The sequence below is a fragment of the Ursus americanus genome, chromosome 18, assembly GCF_024610735.1.
Source record: "Ursus americanus isolate L20-20 chromosome 18, mUrsAme1.1.p, whole genome shotgun sequence".
Taxonomy (NCBI): Eukaryota; Metazoa; Chordata; class Mammalia; order Carnivora; family Ursidae; genus Ursus; species Ursus americanus.
The window spans coordinates 23,284,971-23,307,573 of record NC_142144.1 but is presented as its reverse complement, the minus strand read 5'-3'; the positions used below and the strand labels follow the sequence as shown (position 1 = coordinate 23,307,573).

The following is a 22,603-nucleotide window of genomic DNA, read 5'->3' as shown; positions in this document are numbered from 1 at the left end:
GAAGCTCTGTAAAGAGGACACTATCCTGTCTTTGTATCACCCATCAGCTCACCGAACACACTCATGGGAAGTTGAGGTATCTACATAGGGTATAAAATGTGCACCACACTGGAAGAAAGTATATATGACCAATTCCTTTTTTTTTAAGGTTTAATTTATTTGAGAGAGAGAGAGAGAGAGAGCAAGTGGGGGGAAGGGCAGTGGGAGAGGGAGAAAAGCAGACTCCCCAGTGAGCAGGGAGCTCAACACCAGGCTTGATGTCAGGACCTTGAGATCATGACCTGAGCTGAAATCAAGAGTCGGCCACTTAACTGACTGAGCCACCCAGGTGCCCCTGACCAATTCTTAACTGTATCTCCTCCACTGAGTATACCCACATGAATTTTCCACAAAGTCAACTGCCATCTTCAGGACAGGAATCCACTTGAGTACTAAGTCTGCAAGAATCATTAGTATTCATGTCTACCCCTATTAATCTGCTGCAAAGAATCAGACTTTACACAAATCATCAAAGTCTAAACGGCTTTTAAAAACCTTCCTGCATGGAGTGCCTGGGTGGCTCAACTCTTGATTTTGCCTCAGGTCATGATCTCGGGGTTGTGAGATCAAGCCCCACGTCCGGCTCCCTGCTCAGTGCAGAGTCTGCTGGGGTTTCTCTCTCGCCCTCTGCCCCTCCCCCTGCTTGCTCATGCTCTCTAAATAACTAAAAAAACAAACAAAAACCTTCCTGCACGGAATATTACACAGCAATAAAAGGGAACACACTAAAAATACATACAACATCTTCAATGAATTTCAACAGAATTATGCTGTGGGTGTGGCTATAAAGGGGTGGCATGAGGATGCCTGTGGTATGGAACAGCTCTGTATCTTGACGGTGTTGACAGCTTACAGGAAGCTACACATATGATAAAGCTGTGAACACACACACACGAGTGCATGTAAAACTAGTGAAAAGCCCACTTCCTAGTTTTGTTATTGTATTAGAGTTATGCAAGATAACAATATTAGAAGAGGTGGGGTGAAGAGTCCATGGGACCTCCCTGTGCCTTTCCTTGCCATGCCCTGTGAATCTAGAATTATTTCAAAATTTAAAAACAAAAACAAGCAACTTTCTAAACTACTCTGACCTGGGACTCCCCAGATTGTGTGTGCCTTCAATACAGTAGTAGAGATAATCAGTGCTATTGCAACTGAAAACGAATACAGAGGGGCTGTGGACTTATTTCCACTATAGAAGAATGACCATCAGAGAAGAGAAGCCACTGAAATATTAAGGCTGCCAATTTTTTAACTTCACTCCAGATCTCCAGATCTCTCTCCTGAACTACACACAAACACAGCCAGCCAATGGCCTACCGGATGCCTCTGCTTACACTTCCCACAGGCACCTCAAACACCACAGGTAAAAAAGTAAGTGAATTTTTTCCCCACCATATCTGCTCCTCAATTTCCCATCTTGGTGAATCTACCATCATCCACCAACTTCCAAAGCTAGATTTCTTCCAACTATATCCAACTAATCACCAGCCACCCTCCTTAAGGTCTTACAAATCTGTCCAGCATGTTCATTTCCACTACAACTGTCCACAATTAAGGGCTTCATCATCTCTCACCTCTAGTTTACTCTAGTTTAACTGGTCTAACAGGCTCAAATCTTGTACCCTGTCCATCTTTTCTCCACAGTACAGAGGGAAAAACTGTTCCAGAATGAAATCTGTTTATGCCACTTCTCTTCTTCTGTCCTTAATCAAGATAATGAACATATCTACCACTCTCAAAAGTTTCCTCGTGGGGGCACCTGGGTGGCTCAGCTGTTAAACGTCTGCCTTTGGCTCAGGTCACGATCCCAGGGTCCTGGGATCGAGCCCCGCATCGGGCTCCCTGCTCAGTGAGAAGCCTGCTTCTCCCTCTCACACTCCCCTTGTGTTCCCTCTCTCGCTGTCTTTCTCTGTCAAATAAATAAATAAAATCTTAAAAAAAAAAAAAGTTTTCTTGTGCCCCTATGTTTCCCCCCTCCCAGAACCAACTCCTATCCACAGACAACCACTGATCTTTTTGTCACTATAGATTAGTTTGCAGTATGAACTGGTTGTTTTGTTTTGGTTTTTTGTCTGACTTCTTTCACTCAGCATAATTATTTGGAGATTCAACCATGCTGCTACATTTACAGTTCAATTTTATCTAATGCTAAGTATTATTCCTTTATATGGATATACTACAATTTGTAACTAATCAGAAATATTAAGGGCAAGCACTTTGAGTATGCTCTGGGTAACAGGAGATAAGTGCAGAGATATATATTTTGAAAGATGTCTTTTTAAGGATATTCAAATATGATTTTAAACCAAGTTCAAGAAATGTCCAAACAGGTTTCACATAAAGAAATAGAGTCAATTGAAAGGAGAAAACCAAGCTAAATCTCAATTTACAACCCTAAAACTAGCTATGTCCTACTTAAATTAGTGACCACCTTGGAGTTAGTTTAAGAAAAAAAAAAGAAAGAAAGAAAAAAAGAAAAAAGGAGGCCATACAATTTGTCATCAACAGGTGATATAAGACCTCTCTCACAGGGGCACCTGGATGGCTCATCAGTTGGGCGTCTGCCTTCAGCTCAGGTCATGAACTCAGGGTCCTGGGATCGAGCCCCACGTTCGGCTCCTGATCACAGGGAACCTGCTTCTCCCTCTCCCTCCTGCTCGTGTTCTCTCTCTCTCTCAAATAAATAAAATCTTTTTTTTTAAAAGATTTTATTTATTTATTTGACAGAGATAGAGACAGCCAGCAAGAGAGGGAACACAAGCAGGGGGAGTGGGAGAGGAAGAAGCAGGCTCCCAGCAGAGGAGCCTGATGTGGGGCTCGATCCCACAACGCCGGGATCACGCCCTGAGCCGAAGGCAGATGCTTAACTGCTGTGCCATCCAGGCGCCCCCTCAAATAAATAAAATCTTAAAAAAGAAAAAAAAAAGGAAAGAAAGAAAAAACTCTGTCACAGAAGCCAAATTAAACAAGTACACTAAGAAATCCTCTAAGACAGGGGTTGGCAAATTTCTTCTGTAAAGGGCCAGAGAGCAAGTATTTCAGGCTCTTGGGGACATAAAACCTATGTCACAAATACTCAATTCTACCTGTTCTTGCAGCCCCCAAGCAGCCATAGACAGTATGTAAATGAATGACCGTGGTTTGTTCTAATAAACCTTTACAGAAGCAGGTGGCTGGATTTCACCGAGCCACAGATTGCCAACCTTGCTTCCAAAATGATACAAAGTGAGGGCTCTTGGGTGGCTCAGTCAGTTAAGCATCTGACTCAGTTTTGGCTCAGGTCATAATCTCAGGGTAATGAGATCGAGCCCCATGTCGGGCTCCGTGCTCAGCTGCAGGTCCGCTTGCGATTCTCTCCCTATTCCTCTCCCTCTGCCCCTCCTCCCGCTCATGCTCCCTCTCTGAAATAAATAAATCTAAAAAAAACCAAGATACAGTGTGGAAACACTGCTGATTCTGCCGCTGGGGGATTATCCCAATTTGCTTAACCTTTGATCCTGATTCCTTGTCTGTGAAATGGGGATAGTCTCCTCATTCTCCTCAGTCACTGTGAGGAACACAGGACACACTATAGGTGAAAGTGCTTTGCAAACCATAAACATATTATAAATTGCAAATCTCGCTTCAAATATAAAGACATTGACCATAAACTGTTCCCAAGATCTCCCACCATCCCCCAAAACATGCCATTCTTATGCAAAAATGACAATATTCATCAAAGCTTTTCTCTTTCCATCTTTCCTCTTCCAAGGTAGCCGCATCAGTGAAGATCGTTTCGCGAAAACAGATACTGAACCTCGGGCACCCATTTCTATTTTTGCTATTAATATTCTTACTTTGCCCACTCGGGGTGATTTGCTAGAGTCTCATTAATCAAATTGCTTGTGACTTCAATCATGTGTACACTCTCTTGATGGACCTGTATTATGGAGAGAAAAGAATCTCAATAAAAAATAAGCTCAATTTAACATTTATTTTTCTACACTACTATTGGAACAATGCTTTTAGAGTCAAATAGTTATACATCTTAGTTTTAATTAATTTAGAAACCTGTACTGAATAGCTGTTAGGCATGTCCTATGACCCTCAGTATGGAAAATATATAATAGCTCGCCTTCAAGAAGCTCAACTTCAGGAAAAATTACATAAAAAGATACGTTCAAATACTTATACACAAGCCAAAGAGGTAAATATATTCAGTTCACACACCTGTGTCTATAGTATATGTAAGCAATATCAACACATGAGCTTATAAAATTATGATGCAGTGTGAGACATACAAGCAAATAAGGAATTTAGTAAGGTTTCTGAAAAAAAAAAAAAAGCCAGCTGAAACTGCATCTCAGCATTTACCTTGCTAAATAAATAACCAACAAAACGAGGGGATGGGGTGCCTGGGTGGCTCAGTTGGTTAAACGTCTAACTCCTGATCTCAGCTCAGGTCATGACCTCAGGGTTGTGAGATCAGGCCCTGTGTCGGGATCCCCGCTCAGCATGGAGTCTGCTTGAGATTCTCTCTCTCCCTCTGCCCTTCACACTCTCACCCTCTAACATTAACTATTAAAAAAAAAAAAGAGAGAGAGAGCAATAAAAAGAAACAAGCCAGTGTCAGAGAACATGCTCTATATTTTACTATTTTTTAAAAGATTTCTTGGACAGAGAGAGCAAAAAAGAGAGAATGACAGGGGGAGGGGCAGAGGGAGAAGCGGACTCCCCATTGAGCAGGGAGCCTGACTTGGGGCTTACTTCCCAAGATCATGACCCGAGCCGAAGGCAGCCACTTACTGGACTGAGCCATCCAGGTGCCCCTATATTTTACTATTTTTTAATTAGGTATACTGAGTATATGGTTTATCCTGATATTCCATGTTTACTTGAAAGAACATGATTCTGCTGTTGTCACTTCACACTGGCTGACAGTGTTTTTCAAGACCTTTATATTCTTATTAATTTGCTATCTACTTATTCTCTCAATTACTGCAAGAAGAGTATTACTGAATCCCTAACTATAATCATTGGTTTGTCTATTTCTCCTTTTAATTCTGAATATTTTGCGTCATGTATTTTAGAGATCTATTGTTAGGAACATACACATTTAAAATTGGTATGTCCTACTGCAGTATTACCTCTCATCATTATGAAAGTCCTTATTTCTTATTTGTCTTCAGTAATATCTAAAAAATTGTCTGATATTAATATAATCACTCTACAGTTCTTATGTTTAGTTTGCGTGGTGTATCTGTTTTCATCCTTTTACTATCAATCTTTTTATGGCTTTGAATTTCAAGGGTAAATCACTTATAGATACCACTGAGCTAGAACTTGTTTTATATCCAGTCTGAAAATCTCTGCCATTTGATTATTTAATTGCCTCACATTTAATATACCCATTGATATGACTGGATTTAGGTCTGCTATTTTGCTATTTGCTTTCTGTCTCATCCCTATTATTCTTTTACTGCCTTCTGTGTTAAGCAATTATATTTTAATATACCATTTTAGGTCTCTAAAATTTGTTAGTGGTTACTCTTTATCTTAAGCTTACCCCATTTTTATCACAGACCACCTCAAGTTAATACTGACTTACCTCCAATAAAATATAAGAACTTCATGCCAGTATAATTCTGTTTCCCAGTCTTTTTTTTTTTCTTTAAAGATTTTATTTATTTTATTTATTTATTTATTTATTTATTTATTTATTTATTTATTCGACAGAGATAGAGACAGCCAGCGAGAGAGGGAACACAAGCAGGGGGAGTGGGAGAGGAAGAAGCAGGCTCATAGCGGAGGAGCCTGATGTGGGGCTCGATCCCAGAATGCCGGGATCACGCCCTGAGCTGAAGGCAGACGTTTAACCGCTGTGCCACCCAGGCGCCCCTCCCAGTCTTCTTCTTTGTGCTATGGTTATACATATATAGTTCATCTATGTGTATTATAAACTCTACAATACAGTGTTTCTTACTTTTCTTTAAATAGTCCAGTTGTTTAACTGAAAAGGGGGGGAATATAATTTTTATATATACCCACATATTTACCAGGTGTTCTTCATTCCTCCCTTTGGATACAGGTTATTTCTGGAGTCATTTCTCTTCAGTCTGAAGGAATTCCTTTAGCATTCCTTATACTGTAGGTCTGCTATTAACAAATTCTCAGTTTTGGTTATCTAGAAATACTTTTATTTTGCCTTTACTTTTAAAGAATAGTTTCAGAGGGGCACCAAGGTGGCTCAGTCAGTTAAGCATCTGCCTTCGGCCCAGGTCATGATCCCAGAATTCTGGGATCGAGCCCCGCATCGGGCTCCCTGCTCTCTCAGTCTCATGTGCATGTGCTCTAATAAATAAAATCTTAAAATAAAAAAAAAATTTTTCAGTAAATATAAAATGCTCAGTTGACTAGTTGTTTTTTCCCCAAAGACTGAATATGTCATTCCAGTGTCCTGTGGTATTCACCGTTCATTACGAGAACTCAGTCATTATTTGTTTTGCAGTTCTCCTGTGCATAATGTGTAATTTTTCTCTTGCTTCAAGATTTTTTTTTTTCTTTTTGGCTTTCAGTAGTTGGACTATGATGTGTGTCTAGTATGGTTTGTTTTGTATGTACTTATTCCACTCAGCATTTGTTGAGCTTCTTAGCTATTTTAATGTTTTTCATCAAACTTGAGAAGTTTTTGACCATTATTTCTTCAAGTATTTTTTCCACTCTTCTCTTTCTCCTTCCACTTTCTGGGGTGCGAATTACATGTCTGTCAGAATCTTTGCTCTCGGGGCGCCTGGGTGGCACAGAGGTTAAGCGTCTGCCTTCGGCTCAGGGCGTGATCCCGGCGTTGTGGGATCGAGCCCCACATCGGGCTTCTCCGCTATGAGCCTGCTTCTTCCTCTCCCACTCCCCCTGCTTGTGTTCCCTCTCTCGCTGGCTGTCTCTATCTCTGTCAAATAAATAAATAAAAATAAAATCTTTAAAAAAAAAAAAAGAATCTTTGCTCTCATCCTACAAATCTTTGAGTCTCTCCTCAACCACTATTTTAAAAATATTTTGTTTGTCAGATGGGGTACCTTCCACTGATCTTCCTTCAAATCCGTGTTTTTTTCCCTAGATCCCAAATCTGCCGTTGAGCCTATCTAGTAAATTTGTCATGTTGCTGCTCTTTTCACCTGTAGGATTTCCATCCGGTTCTGTTTCATAGTCTCCCTTTCTCTGCCAGCATCTGCATTTGTTTACACATTATTAGCATACTTTTAGAACATATTTATAATAGCTGCTAAATCCAACATCTGTGCTACTTAAGTATCCACTTTTTTGTTTTTTTTCCCCCTCCAAGTCACACTTTTGTTTCTTTTGTGGTTAAAAAAATTGCTTAAAAAATTGCTTAAAAAATGCGTAACAACTCTGGATTCTGTTTTGTTCTTCTGAGAGCTGTTTTTTGTTTCAGGAAGCAATTAACTTATCTGCAGTGAAGTTGCAAAATCTGCCTTCCCTGTCGCTGATGTTTCTGCTCAGTGTTTTTTATTTTATTATTATTATTTAAAGCCTAAAGCCTTCCCCTGAGCCTGCATAGCTTAGCAGTCAGCAAATGATTTTGGCAAAAATGCTCAGATACTTCACAATAGGAATCTTCATCATCTGCAGCCTGAGATGTGTGAGAGTTGAGAAATGCAATCAAAGGCATAACCAATTTGCAAATCTCCCCAGACTTTCAATGTTCATAGGGCTCCTTAGGGTCTCCCATATACCAGTTTAGGATGTGTGGTTTATTAATCTTCTTATTAAGCCCTTCATTGTTCTCTTGCTTCTAGAATCTCCCCCTTTAATTTATAGTTGCTCTGTTGCCAGCCCCAAACCAAGTCTACCACCTCCCACAGGAAAAGCTACAGGTTTCTGTTGCCCAAGCTAGGCAGGATGAGAAAAACTGCAAGGAATAAAGCCACAAACCACCTGTTTTACCAGATGCAGTAACAGTTTTTCATGAACAAATACTCCTCAAATTGTTGCTTAACAGATGGTTTTCCAATGCCCTGATATGGTGTTTTTAATAACTTTTTTTTTTAATTTTTATTTATTTGAGAGAGAGACAGAGCACAAGTGGGGGGGGGGCAGAGGGAGAGGGAGGAGCAGACTCCCTGCTCAGCGGGGAGCCCGACACGGGGCTCAATCCTAGGACCCTGGGATCATGACCTGAGCCGTCAGACACTTAACCAACTGAGCCACCCAGGCATCCCAGTGTTTTTAATAATTTTATACTGTTTTGTTCTTGCTTTCTGTGTAAAGGATTTATCTGACATCCTTGCCCTGCTACTACCCAAAGATGAAGCCAAAAAGGATTTTCTGACAAACTGGATGTGGATACAAAGGAAAGAATGTAGTCAAGGATGACCCTGTGGCTTTTCACCTAAGCAAGTATAATGGAGTGGTCATTTACGCTAAAATAGTTAAACTATCAGGAGGAGAACAGACAAGCAAGGGAAGAGCTGAAATTCAGTTTTTGACATGTTACATTTGAGATGGCTATTAGACATTCAAGTGGATACTCTCATGGTGTTTTAGAGAATCCATTACTGGCTGACAGAATAAATAGATAACCAATAAGTCTCCTTCTCAAAAGCTCGGTTTCATGAGTCCTAGACCACAAAGAAGTGGTTCAGTAATACATGCTATCAAAGTTCAGGAAAGCAAAAGCTCACTGAAGCATGGGTTGAACAAAGAAAAAGGATTTGAAAAATGAACAGAATTGAGATGAGCAGTCAAGAAGACCCTAAGCATAGAAACAAAGAAAGGTAAGTGGAATAGAAGAGGAGGAGAGAAGAAAAAAAAAAAAAAAAAAAAGCAAGATCATATAAGGTTTCTCTAAGAACTAGAAGGTAAGAATGTATAATGGCAGGTTTAGGCAAAATATAACAAAAACAAAAAAGGTCTCTAAACAAGTCTATATGGTTTATATAAGTGACTATACATGATCAATATCCAAAGAACAGATAAGAACTACACAGAAACTGAAACAGAGATATGGAGAGAGCAAATTGTTAGGAGCAAAGACTGAGGACATACTGAGGCTGAGAATAACTGAGAACAGGACTTCCAAGTGGAGATTCACATAGCAGGAAACAATGGTAAATTCTGCATATCAGAAAATCTATTGATAACATATCTCTACAGCACTATATGAAAATTTTTCATATCCATGATTTCACATAAACTTCACAATTCCTGGAAAATAACATATCAACATCTAGGATGAGAAGTTTAGTGGACTTCAGATAAAGGTTAAGATACATAATAAAAATTTATTTTAAAAGACAGTAAGATACATCACTACAGAGAAAATTTTAGCTGTACTTTGGAGAATGGGTTTTATTTTGTTTTGTTTTTATAAAGAAGGGTGTTAAAACCTGAATGTTTGTATCCTCCCAAAATTCTTATGTTCAAATCCTAACCTTCCATATGATGGTTAAGAGGGCCTTTGGGAAGTAATTAGGTCTTGAGGATGGAGCCCTCATGATGGGATTAGTGTCGTTATAAGAAGAGACACAAGACAGGTGATCTTTCTCTCCTCCATGTGAGGGTACAAGGAGAAAATGGTCATTTCTAAACCAGACAGAGTGCCTTTACCAAGAACTTGACCATGCTGGCACCTTGATCTGAGACCTCCAAACTCTAGAACTGTGACAAATAAATGTTTCTTGTTTAAGCCACCCAGTCTGTGGTATTCTGTTACAGCAGTCCAAACTAAGAAGAGAAAGAACTGGAAATGTAAGCTGGAAGGACCCAGAAAGTAAGACATAAAGATTCTATGGTAAATTAGCAGAAAGACCAATGAGACAAAAAGGGAAGGAGCTAATCAAGAAATTCTGATCTAGTAAACAAGGAACTAACTAGATTAGGACTCATGAGACCAGATCATAGTTCTCCCATTAAAAGAAGAAGCCACTTATTCTTCACTATCTCAATTTTTTCATCTGTGATCATTTCTGAGAATTTTGATAACAAAATTAAAATGCACATAAAAAAGTTAAAAGTAGGCAAATTCATGGCGAAACTAATAATGTAAAAATCTAAATAATTTGTTATATATATTTATAATTAGAGTAAGTTTTCCATGACAGCTTCTGCCAGCTTCTTATGAGTACTATAATTCTTTTTTAAATAGGCTCCACGCCCAGTACGGAGCCCAGCTTGGGGCTTGAACTCACAACCCTGAGATCAAGACCTGAGCTTATACCAACAGTCAGATTCTGAACTAACTGAGCCACCCAGGCGCCCCTGCATACTACAATTCCAACAAGAGTTTATTAATGGCAATAGCAATTGTTATACTCTACCTTTGCAGTCAGGAGAAGAGCTAAAAGAAGGGTTCCTATCACTAACAAAAATATGATGAAAATGCTTATTATTTTGTCTAACATCTTCTCCAACCAGATGATCATCTGCACAGAAACAAAAAAGAGAATTACTTATCTTTCAACCACAGCTTAATAAAAATGCATATATATTCAAATATTATTAAGACAAAATAGGATACTCAGCATTGCAAATCAAACTATGGCATAACGATTAAAGCAGTGAAAGGCGTAAGCAACTTCAGAAAATTAACAGAATTAATTACTATTGTTATATAAAAAAAGTTTATTATTGTCCTATCTAAGAAAAGGCAGTCAATTTGAACATAATCCATATTTACATTTGAATTCTCATACAGTGGTATATTTATTTACATTTCAAATTGTAATTTATAATCTGGTAAATATTCTAAACGAAATAAAATATTTAAATGAAATAATGATAATACATTAGCTGACCTCAAATCTCATGAAATTTTACTGTCAATCAGCAAATATAGATAGTTTTAGAAAAAGTATGCCTCTTACAAAACAGGTATGCCCGAAATTATACAGATAAAATAGGAGCAAATTAAAATAGGAATTACATTCAAAATATTTTTTTCCCTTTGATGCCATTAGGGTTACAAAACAGTAATAATAAAAATCTAATGTTAAGGTAATGATAACATCAATTTCAGAATACTACCCTGGGGGGAAGGGTCAAGTAGGCAAATGCACAATCAGGAGGGGTACAAAATGGGCCTGAATTATACAGGTAATGTTATATCAAGCCAGAGGATAGACTCACTGATGTTCTTTACATCTTTTTATATTTGAAATATTTCATAACAAAATATTTCTTAAGATCTAATATTCCACTTGAAATCTCCATTCTTTTTAAAACATAAGCTTTAGGACAAACTGACTGTAAATAAAGAGTAATCATTACTGTAATGGTTATTCCTTAATCAATAATTAAAATTATGCTTTCCCTAAATGCTACTTGACATTCCATTCTGAGTATAACTGCTCTCATCTTCCACAATCACAAATAATCCTACATTTTAAAAAATTTTTGTTCTCAGAATATATAGTAATTGACACATTTCTAGAATTCCTGCCATACAAAGCTACCATTTAACATTTCAAAAATAAAGTCAATTAGACTGATGACTGCTGAAACACCACACTGCACCCTTCAACCCCCTACAAAAGCTACAGCATTGCTGAATAAGTTAGTCTTAATTTAAATCTGAATTATGCTCTCCAGTGAGTTAAACACACAAGAGCAAAGAATGGTGGTTAAAAACAAAACAAGACTGCTAAAACATTTACTTTCCATTCCATGCTATACGCTTGCGTCCCTTTATCTTTCGTGAAAGATACTATCGCGAAGAGATCAATGCTGCAGTGAACTCAAAGATAAAAAGTTCATCTTTTATCTTGACAATTATAGCTTCAAACGGAAGAGTTAATTTTCAGTGCATGCTACCAAAGCATCAAAGACAATGCAGAGATTAAAAAAAGTAGTATCAAGTTTCTAAGATATGGAAGGTCAGATGTCATATTTTGAAAGTATGTTCTAAAGTCGATGAAACTGAAAAGTTTCACAATCAGAAACCAACTCAACACATAGTTCTTGAGACAGTTTCCTGAGGAAATAGCTAGTGTTGTATTATTCCTCTTTGCAGTTCCCAAGGCTGACAGTGCATGGCACATGGTAAAAGCTCAAATATATATTTGAACAGGCAAACATAATTTCAGAATTAAGACGAGATTTTGGTATTCACAAATTACAATTTCTAAAAATAACTTGGGAGCCCCAATTTTTTTTAAAAAATGTCTATTCTGAAATATATTTCTTTAAATGTAAATGATGTTTTATTTAGACAGTATATCTAAATTTAAATCTTGGTATTTCTAACATACAAAACATGGAATTCACAAACACATTATGTATATCCACATTATAAAATCAAATTTTATGTTTTTTAAACCAGGATAGAATTTTCCTATCAGCAGCCATATACCTAAAAAATTGGGAAAAAAATCACACTAAGAGTCACCTAAATAAAAATTTATATTCAGGGCTAACAGTGAGGGTTAGAGGTTTCATTCAAAATTTAAAATAAATAAAACCATTTAAGATGCTCAATTTATAAACTAAAAAAGATGGGGAGGGGGAATCTATTCACATTATGGCCGGCTAAGGTAAGGTGAAAAAACAGGACAAAAGGAGGTAGAGAGAAGACTGGGGAAGAGAGACAGGGAAAGACTTATTAAAGAATAAAGGGAGTTGTTTTTTTTTTTTTTAAGTCAAAACAGGAGAAAAAAATGTGTGGCTGGGGTGAGGTGGTGCATAGAACGTAGGATCAATCAATAAAGAGGAAATAACAAAGTGGACAAAAAACTTAGATGGAGGAAAAGAACTCCCAGAAAGAGTGACTGGAACAAGACTCTGAAGGAAACAGAAACTCAGACATAGAAAGAGAAACATAGGGGTGCGTGGGTGGCTCAGTCAGTTAAGCATTTGCCTTCCGCTTGGGTCATGATCCCAGGGTGCTGGGATCGAGCCCCACATTGGGCTCTCTGCTCAGCGGGAGAGTCTACTTCTCCCTCTGCCCCTGCTCGCGCTCTCTCTCTCAAATAAATGAATGAAAGCTTGAAGGTAAAAAAAAAAAAGAAAAAGAAAAGGGAGAAACGTGGACTGAAGAAGCAATGGAGAAGCAGAAGGGAATGGAGGAGAGAATTCCTAAGAAATGCCGGAGGCACTGTTCCAGGAGACAGATCCTGTGCTGTGCTCAGCTTCGGGCAACCAGAGCCACAGCACATGTCATCACTGCCATTAGCTGTCATGACTGCCTGCCCGTAGAAGTTACACTGTCCCTGGTGATCTCCCCAGTCTTCTACACTCAGAAATTATTTTAGTTATTAAACTTTATTTTCTTTTTTTTTTTAATTTTTTATTTATTTGACAGAGATAGAGACAGCCAGCGAGAGAGGGAACACAAGCAGGGGGAGTGGGAGAGGAAGAAGCAGGCTCATAGTGGAGGAGCCTGATGTGGGGCTCGATCCCATAACGCTGGGATCACGCCCTGAGCTGAAGGCAAACGCCTAACCGCTGTGCCACCCAGGCGCCCCTAAACTTTATTTTCTTAAAGGGGAAGGGGAGTAATTTTAAAATGACATTCTGAATGTTTCCAGTGTGAATGAAGGGCATGCACTTTTTAAAATTTAGAGAGGTCAGTAAATGTCTGGTTATACTGCAAGACTTTGAAACTTCTAAACTGGCTTTATTTATAGCAAGCTATTAAGAAAGTTACCATTCCACTACTGGGTTTTCTATTTCATTATTCTGGGCCTGTAGGCTTTCATTTTGCTTTGTTTTCTTTTTTTTTTTTAATCTAATTCTAGCTGAGTCTTAGTGCAAATAACCAACATTAAAAAATAAGACAAGCCTTGAGAAATAGGTTATGTCTCAATTAACCACAGATATGTTCTCTCACCCTCCCTTCCTTGAATTGGTTTCCTAGTTCACTCCACTTGAACTTGACATACCAAATACCCAATGCTGCAAATTTTCTGACTTTGGATGTAATGTAATGAAATAGACCTCAACCTACTTATGTGCTTTCCTGGAACGCACAGTCCCAGAACTTACAGCAGTCACTCCTGCTCTCCACCAATGCTTTACCTATGCTACAAAGAATCACCAAAGAAAAGAAACCATCACTTGATCTCTTAGGAATCTTTTAAAACTGAGTCATAACTGGTTAGCTATGAATTAGGCTCCTAAATTAGGTGCTCTAACTCATGTAGTCATCGAAGGTTAAATCAAATTGCACATAATGACTTTAGCTCCCCTTTATCTCACCATTTGAGGACAATTTCATTTCAATACACACAAGTTGGAGAAGTGTATAAAACCACCTACTTTGATCAAAATAAGAAAATGTGACTTTTGTTTGCAGCACTATCGTTTGCCAAGGATTGTACTCATTTACTCATATTAGTTTTGCAGGGAATGGAGGTAAAGACAAAAGCATGTATGTTGGTGGGGACAGGGGGGTCGCCAGTAAGCATACGTATGTATGTATGTTTTATTTATTTATTTATTTATTTATTTATTTATTTATTTATTTATTTTATTTATTTAACACACTGTTGATTTTCCAATCCGAAGTTCAGAAGTTTACAAACTGAGGGCTTCAGAGGGGAGAGGGTGGGGGAATGGGATAGACTGGTGATGGGTAGTAAGGAGGGCACGTATTGCATGGTGCACTGGGTGTTACACGCAACTAATGAATCATCAAACTTTATATCAGAAACCAGGGATGTACTGTATGGTGACTAACATAATATAATAAAAAAACATTAAAATAAAAAAAAATAAAATAAAATAAAAAAGAAGTTTAAGGCATTGTCAAGTCCCCCCTTTCTTCTTCTTCAAAAAGAAAGAAGAAAACCCTAATCTCTATACTCAAAAGTGCCACCTTGGTCTATTTCTAAGAAGTACCACATTCTTCTTAAGGTCTGCCATAATATCTCCACCGAAAATTTTAGAGTTTTTTTGTGTTTAAACACAATACACATAAATGTCATCTCTTGCTATCTGTCCCAGGGATTTGATAAATTTATATATGTGGGCTATATGTCACAAGTACAGCACTCCTAATTTATCTGGATTATCCTTTATCGAAGTTATTAAAAATGTACCTATTCCATCCAAATCATGTGAAGCATTCACCATACATACATGTGGAAAACACATGAAATTAAAGGTCACAGGCCATGACCACAATCTTTTTTAAGTTAAAAATGAAATTCTAGAATAGCTATTAAAAAAAAAAATAGACACTATATAAAGTTACCAGCCAAGTGAATCAAGTATTTCACAGATTTATCTTTTTAAAAAAATTCCTGTGTCATTTATAAAATAAGTAGCAACAAAAAGTTCTCTTTCCGGGGCACCTGGGTGGTTCAGTCGGTTAAGCATCTGCCTTCGGCTCAGGGGTCCTGGGATCCAGCCCCACAGCTGGTTTCCTGCTCAAAAGGGAGCCTGCTTCTCCCTCTCTCTCTCTGCCTCTCCCCACTGCTCATGCTCTTTCTCTCAAATAAATGAATAAAATCTTTAAAAAAAAAAAAAGTTATCTTTCCTTTTCGATAAGTCTTGCCTAATGTGCCCTCACACATCAAACTAAGACTAGAACAGGGCCACATTATAGAGCTGAAAAGGAATGGCATTCACTCACAGCAGACAAAAGGACTACAACACAGAACTTCTTACACACACCTAGGCAAGGAGATACCAACCGTATATCCTAAATAAATAGCTTTGGGTGTTTAGCAAATTATACTGTGATAGTGTCAATGCTTCACGACCTTCCATAGCTTATTAATTTGAACTTTAAAAGCAAAAACTAATTTTGACATATGGAAACAGAATGAGCATGGAGATACAGGGGGAAGTTACAGAATTCAATAGTAAAAACCAACATCCATGTGTTCATTTACCTTCTTATTTAGCCAGTGCCAGAGCTTGAGGATAGGGGGTAAGGTAAGAAAGAGAAGATAAGAACAGTGGAACATCATTAGAGAATGCAATAATAGTATGAAAAGAAAAGAAAGTCACCGAGAGTATGAGGAGGAAATAATCCCAGACCAAAAAAACAAGACGAAAACTAGAAAAATAATTGTAATGCATTAACAAAGTTTTAAAATCAAGTGAATACAGTGTTCGTTTAAGATATACAATGATTAAAATAACCACAAGCTTTGTCAGCAGTTCAACAATTAAAAATACGTAAAATAACCGGCTGCTTGTCAGCTTAAAGAGTCACACCAAACTCCAAAGATCGGAATAATAAGATTCTTTCACATATCACGTACCAAAAGGATTTTTAGTCCCGATATAATTCACGTTCATACACTATGTTTCACTGTGTTCACTGAACTTTGTGATTGTGGCTTTATAGTACTGGGTATTTCACATTTTTTAAACAGTAAAACACGTCAGGGCTCATTTGGAACAGTGACCACTTGGCCAAAGAGCAGACACACCTAAGATTCTGTTAATATTTGGTGTATTTCCTTCCAACTAAATTTTTTAGACACACATTTTTCTACTTTACATAACATCCTTTCTTGCACATAAATGTTACCTCATCTAAACACCTCACAATATTTAGCGCTATAATAACTAATGCTCGTTAGTAGACACATGAGGTAAAACTTGTTAAAAATAGGATTTAAGGCATAACTAGTGATATAAAAACTATGAAAGCTAAAAAGCATAATTTCATCAGAGTAACTATAAATGCTCTTCGCAGAGTTTTTACTAAAAGTACACCCAATGCATGTTTAAGACTATACTTCGAATAATCTCCTATAGAGGAATATTTTCAAAAACACTAGTCTGATCAATCAAAATGTAACAGAAACATGAAAAATATATTTATTCCCCAAAGCAGCAGCCCATATACATTATACTAGATAGAACATGATTACAGCATCAATTATAACTAGACAAATATTCAGTTTGCAATAGCCATTTATTCTGATATGTTCATTATAGCCCAAAATGCTTGTTTTATTCATTTTACTGTCTCTCGTAAGAAGAACAAATTAGCATAAAAATTTGAATAAAAAATGACAAATTTTTACAAGGCTAATTCATCACAAATACTTTTGATACCCTCAGAACTTCAAATGACACAACTATAGAGTTGTCCTAAGTGAAGGGTTCCAAATATAAGTACGCGGGATTCTGAAAACAAGATTTAGTGTCCAACCCTTCTGATAGTGGTAAGGCTGTCAGAAGTTAACCAAAGTAAGAGTCACCCTCTTTAAACAGTCTGAAGGACTATATCTGCTCTAGTAAGACAAAGCTTCACCCCAATACCAGGAAGATGTGATAAATGTTAAAATTTATGAGAAGTCTTAGACTCTTCCTTACTTAAAAAGTTGGAAAATGAATACAAATAGGCAAATCACAAAATAAAAATATAAATAGCCAATAAGCAAACTCATTTTCATTTTTTAAAATTTCAAATTAAAATGACACTGAGATACTTCTTTTTATGAAACTGAAAAGGCTTTTTGTTACATTGTAACATCTAGCATTAGCAGGAGCTCAGGAAATGGGCACTGCCCTATGTTACACTGATGGGAATTAAAACTGGCAAATTTTCTGGATGACAGAAAGGCAATACTTAAGAAAACCTTATCTCCCTGGGGAGCCTGGGTGGCTCAAGTCGGTTAAACGTCTGGCTCTTGGTTTCGGCTCAGGTCATGATCTAGCGGTTGTGGGATTGAAACCCACATTGGGCTCTGTGCTCAGTGCTGAGTCCGCTTCAGATTCTCTCTACCTCTCCCTCTCACTCACTCTCCCAAATAAATAAATAAATAAAATCTTAAAACAAAAACAAAAAACAAAAAAAACTTATCCCCCTGCATCTCTGTTGCCCCAGGAGGAAGTCCAGCTCATACAGCACAGCACCCACAAAGAACTCGATTCGGTCTTGCCTGACTCTCCAGCCTTGCGTCTTCATATAGCCCACCATGACTGTGTCCTTGGTGCTAAGAAGTCACGCTGCAGCAGTCTCTACCTATCTCTGCATGGCTCTGTCCACCTGTTCTTCCTCTCCTGTCAACCTAATAAACTCCTACCTGTGCTTCACAATTTGCTCTGGCATCACCTCTTTGGCAAAACCTCCCGGGTCCCACTGCCTGGCCAACAGCGAGTCCTCTCTTGCTCAGGACTACCACTGAATCCTGCACACACTTTCCTCCACAAACTAAAACCACAGCTAACACACAGAGCTTACTATGAATCAGGCTCCGATCCAGAAACTATACGTTTACTAACTCATTTAACCCCCACAGTCGTTCCCCGAGGTGCATGCTATTATATTTATTGTACTGATAAGGAAAACAAGGCATAGAAAGGTTAAGAAATTCACCCAAGATCACATAGCTAGTAAGCAGCAGAACTGGGATCTGAAACCAGTTTGGAATCAGGGTTCATGCTCCTAACCAATGCCTCTAAATTTTAATGGATTGCTGTCTCTCCACTAAACAGAGTTCCTGCACCTAATTTTCTGTGAGTCAGTGGATTTTCCTAAGGACTTAGCCCACTACCTGACATGTGGGAATTACTCCAGAAACACCACACTGAGGCGCCATTACCTGGCAATATAATTTTAGGCATGTCACTTATCGTTCCAGATTTCAATTTGGTCCTTCTAAAATGAGTTGAACAGCTGTTCCATAATAACCTTTTCTCCCATTTTAAGAGGGAAACCTACATACACAATACTGATTTAAACTAAATCTACCCTATCCTTACAGAAAGCCAAAATTCTAAACTTGAGGTTTCATCACAGATGTAGACATTAAATGTGTCATCAACAATCACAGTACAAACACCAAATACTATGACACAGACTCTATGTATACATAAACTCCATTAAAACAGTCCAAGTGCTTAAAATACAATACCTTGCTATCAACTTTTAACAAGAATTTTCCAAGCCCAACAACAGGCCACGGGGCAAGAGCCTCCTGCCGCTCCCTCAGAAAGTGCTCCACGGCCTGCCACCACACCAGGCAGCGTTTCTCCAGGAAGTCCACAACTCCAAAGTGAATAACAAGCTTTTTGAGGATCCAGACTAGAAAGAAGGAACACATACAAAACCAAAACACAGATTACAAAGTCAGAACATGAAAAGGTCCTTTAATTTCACGTGACCTTTCTAAAACAGCGAAGCTATTATTAAATAAAAATCAATTAAGAGGGGCGCCTGGGTGGCTCAATCGGTTAAGCATCTGCCTTCGGCTCAGGTCATGATCTTGGGGTCCTGGGATCGAGCCCAGCATTGGGCTCCCTGCTCAGCGGGAGTCTGCTTCTCCCTCTCCTCTGTGCTCTCTCTCTTAAATAAATAAATAAAATCTTAAAATCAATTAAGAAAAAAAGGCAAGGAGAGAGATGAAAAGTTCGCGGTATTCCAAGGTGACAGAATTAGGACAAATAACTTATCACACAATTCCCGCCTGCCTATGTACTACCTTCGCCATGAAGGCCGAATCCCTGAAGGAGCCAGGGATTATTTCACAGCCCGTATAAAAGTAAGATACTCTGATCATCATTTCAGGGACTACAATCCTAGCCCCTCATACCTTGTTCTTCCAGGATAAAGAATACTAACCCCTAACATGTCCCAATTTCCTTGGCTATTATAGATTCTCTTGCAAATGTTATTCTTCTCCTTGGATATTTAACAACGTTAGTGGCCAGAAAAGTATCAAGGATTCCAGCCACACCATGATTTTATATCTCTGGTATCTGTATTTCTCTACTTGATGCTGCTCTGTACATGTGAAACTCTCAGCAGGCTTCAGCAGAGAAGCAGAGTAGGGACAAGCAGGGTTGTTACAGATGGTCCCTGAGGCTATGCAGGGCACCGCCTCTGCAGAGACCACTCACGGAGCACAATACGAATGTACCCTCTGCATTGGGCAGCGAGGCTGTCCTACAAGCAGGGGGTGAGCTTCCTATTAAAGGCCAACTGAGAAGATGGTGTGGCCAGAAGGAAGTGCTACTTATCTGTGGGGGTACCTTGAAGTCTGGACCCTGGATAATTGATCCCAACTATTATAATTTCCCTGGGGAAAGTCTGGGGATTTCTGTGTCCTTAGCCTGGGCCACGCAATCTAATGGTTCACAGTTTACTCTTCTGAACCATGAACTCAGTGTTACATGCCAGTTCAACAATTCCATCATTAACATTTCTAAATCTCTACAGAGATCCTAGGAAAGCTCCTATGGTCTCTAGAATAAGCTCAGAGTAATTATAGGCTGTAGAAAATGTTCTGGGGGCCACCTGTTCAAAGCCTGCTCTCCTAAAGCCACGTCAAATTGTTATGATGGTCTGAAGGTCAAGAAAGGACTAGGATAAATGTTAAGTCCTGCTAACAAATTTTAAAGAGAAGGGGGTGCCAACAGTACCTGACACATTTGGCAGCATAAAATAAATCATTTGGTAACACCAAAAATGTATGGAACAATCCAGAAAGAGCAATTTAAACTATTTCACTAAGCATTTCTACAAATTCCTTAACAGAAAGCATGGCAATGGTATGTACTCTGTGACTTGCTCAGTTACAACTGTTATCTTGTTCCAACTGCCAAACAGAAGCTCTGTTCGAGGATGCAAGAAGCAGATACAAACTCTGAGCTTCACATTCTGTGCTCCCCAAGGACAGGCACTACACGGTGTTCCGATCATAACAAATCTTTAAAAAGAAATTTTTTTAAAAAAAGGTAACTATTTCATTAACTGTCCAAGTTAATGAGAATATTAAGTTTTAATTAAAACTAAGTATCTAGAAAGTAAATGGTCCAATGAGTTTAGATTTTTAAACCATGGTGAATAGGCTACCAAAAAGGAAATTCTGTTTAAATCAATAGTGAAAAGCTTTAATAAAGGAGAAAGGACTCATCAAATTTAGGAGGTATCTGGATGGCAGGACCCCGAGCATCAACTGAGGACTTAATAAGTTTGAAAAGGGGGCACTTGGGTGGCTCACATCTGCCTTCGGCTTAGGTCATGATCTCAGGGTCCTGGGATTGAGCCCCGCATCAGGGCTCCCTGCTCAGCGGGGAGTCTGCTTCTCCCTCTGCCTCTGCCTCTCCCCTGCTCATGTTCTCTCTGTCTCTCTCAAATAAATAAAATCTGTAAATAAATATATATATAAATATAAATAAATATATAAATATAAATATATATATTTCCAACCACGAAAGCATGAAATAAAAGACTCTTCCACAACTTACCTGAATTACTTACCTTTCCAGTCTTAGAAGACCGCTTTAAATATACAATTGTTTTATTCTTAAAAGAGAGTAATATTACCTCAAATATTACAATGCAAAAGTTAAAGAAGTCTTCAAACACAGAGCATAATTACCCGCAATAGGCACGGGCAGCAGCTGCACTATCCACAGGTTCAGCCAGAGCTGCACTCCGATAATGGCCCACACGAGGGACACGAAGTAGATGTCGCTGGTTTTCTTCTTCCTGACAAACGTTCCCATTTCAGGCCTTTTTCTGCCCAGAGTGGGTGAAGGGGAGGAAGGTGAAGGAGAGGAGGACAGCGCAGGAGGGGGCTCTCCTCTGTCCATGCTTTCTGAAAAGGGGGGGAATCACCACTCTATTAGTCCACATTAGTTAATAGTCCTACGGAGCAATTCGCTGGACTACTCTATTGTAAGCCTCCAAAATGGACTGTGAGAGTGTGATCGCACTGGGTTAACTGGATGTATGTTGGCACATGCACCGGAAAATGTGTGGAGAATTACACTACTGACCGTAATTATATCTAGGGAAATTAAGTTTGTTGGGGGGTAGGGTGGGAATGGTGATTTACTTGTTACTTTATATATTTCACACTGTTCAAAGTTTTATGACAAATATATATAATATATATATATATTATACATAAACAAAAAACTATGACAAAATAGCTGAGAATTATAATTAGCCCATGAAAACTCCTCAAACTGTATAAAGCAACAAATATTAACATACAGAATTCCTAGATCTAAAAATGCCTCCTCTTAATTAATTAATAAAATTAATATAATTAATATATTAATATAATTAATATAATTATATTTAATTAATATAATATATATTATATTATATATAATTATATATAATTAATATAATTTTATTAGATATATATGTATATATTTCTGATACAACATGGCTTTTTGGTGCCATTTCACTTAAAATGGAGCCAACTGCTCTTAAAGGAAGGAACCCAGGGCTTTGAAACAGGTCTTTCCCTTAGAATGAGAAATAAAACAATGACGGATTGCTGGGGGTGAGGAATTTTCAAATATAGGAGACCTTACCAAATGATTTCACATAAGGTACTGTTTTCTAACAATGAAACTACCACGTTACCCTTTACTACAGGGTTATATTATTTCTATTTCCTGCTTTTACCAAAACATATCATATACCTCAAAATCATGTAAGTCTTAAAGCAATATTACTCAGTATATGCCACGATGATGAAAAGGAGTAAGACCCTACAACCTGCAATTTACTTCCCATAAAAAAAGCTAATGACAAAAATATATTATGATTCATATAAAGTCTCGAAAATAAAGGAAAGAAACAATAACCATCACCCCAGCTCCCTATTTGTCTCATAGTTTTTACATAGTTTTATGTAGTTAT

The 22,603-nt window shown here is 38.1% G+C and overlaps 1 protein-coding gene across 4 annotated transcripts in view; it reads right to left on the bottom strand.

The window, feature by feature from the left end:
* TMEM245 (transmembrane protein 245) overlaps nt 1-22,603 on the bottom strand; it is a 99,215-nt gene that overhangs the window by 49,443 nt on the left and 27,169 nt on the right. For 2 of the 4 annotated variants that reach the window (XM_045780750.2, XM_045780752.2), the window contains 5 exons: nt 21,324-21,542; nt 18,855-19,024; nt 15,870-15,893; nt 10,356-10,460; nt 3,879-3,961 (listed from right to left, as the gene is read on the bottom strand). In XM_045780750.2, coding sequence (XP_045636706.2) covers nt 3,879-3,961; nt 10,356-10,460; nt 15,870-15,893; nt 18,855-19,024; nt 21,324-21,542 — 601 coding nt within the window. The remainder of the gene's footprint in view (nt 1-3,878; nt 3,962-10,355; nt 10,461-15,869; nt 15,894-18,854; nt 19,025-21,323; nt 21,543-22,603) is intronic. The other 2 variants (XM_045780751.2, XM_087869493.1) reach the window with 1 other exon arrangement.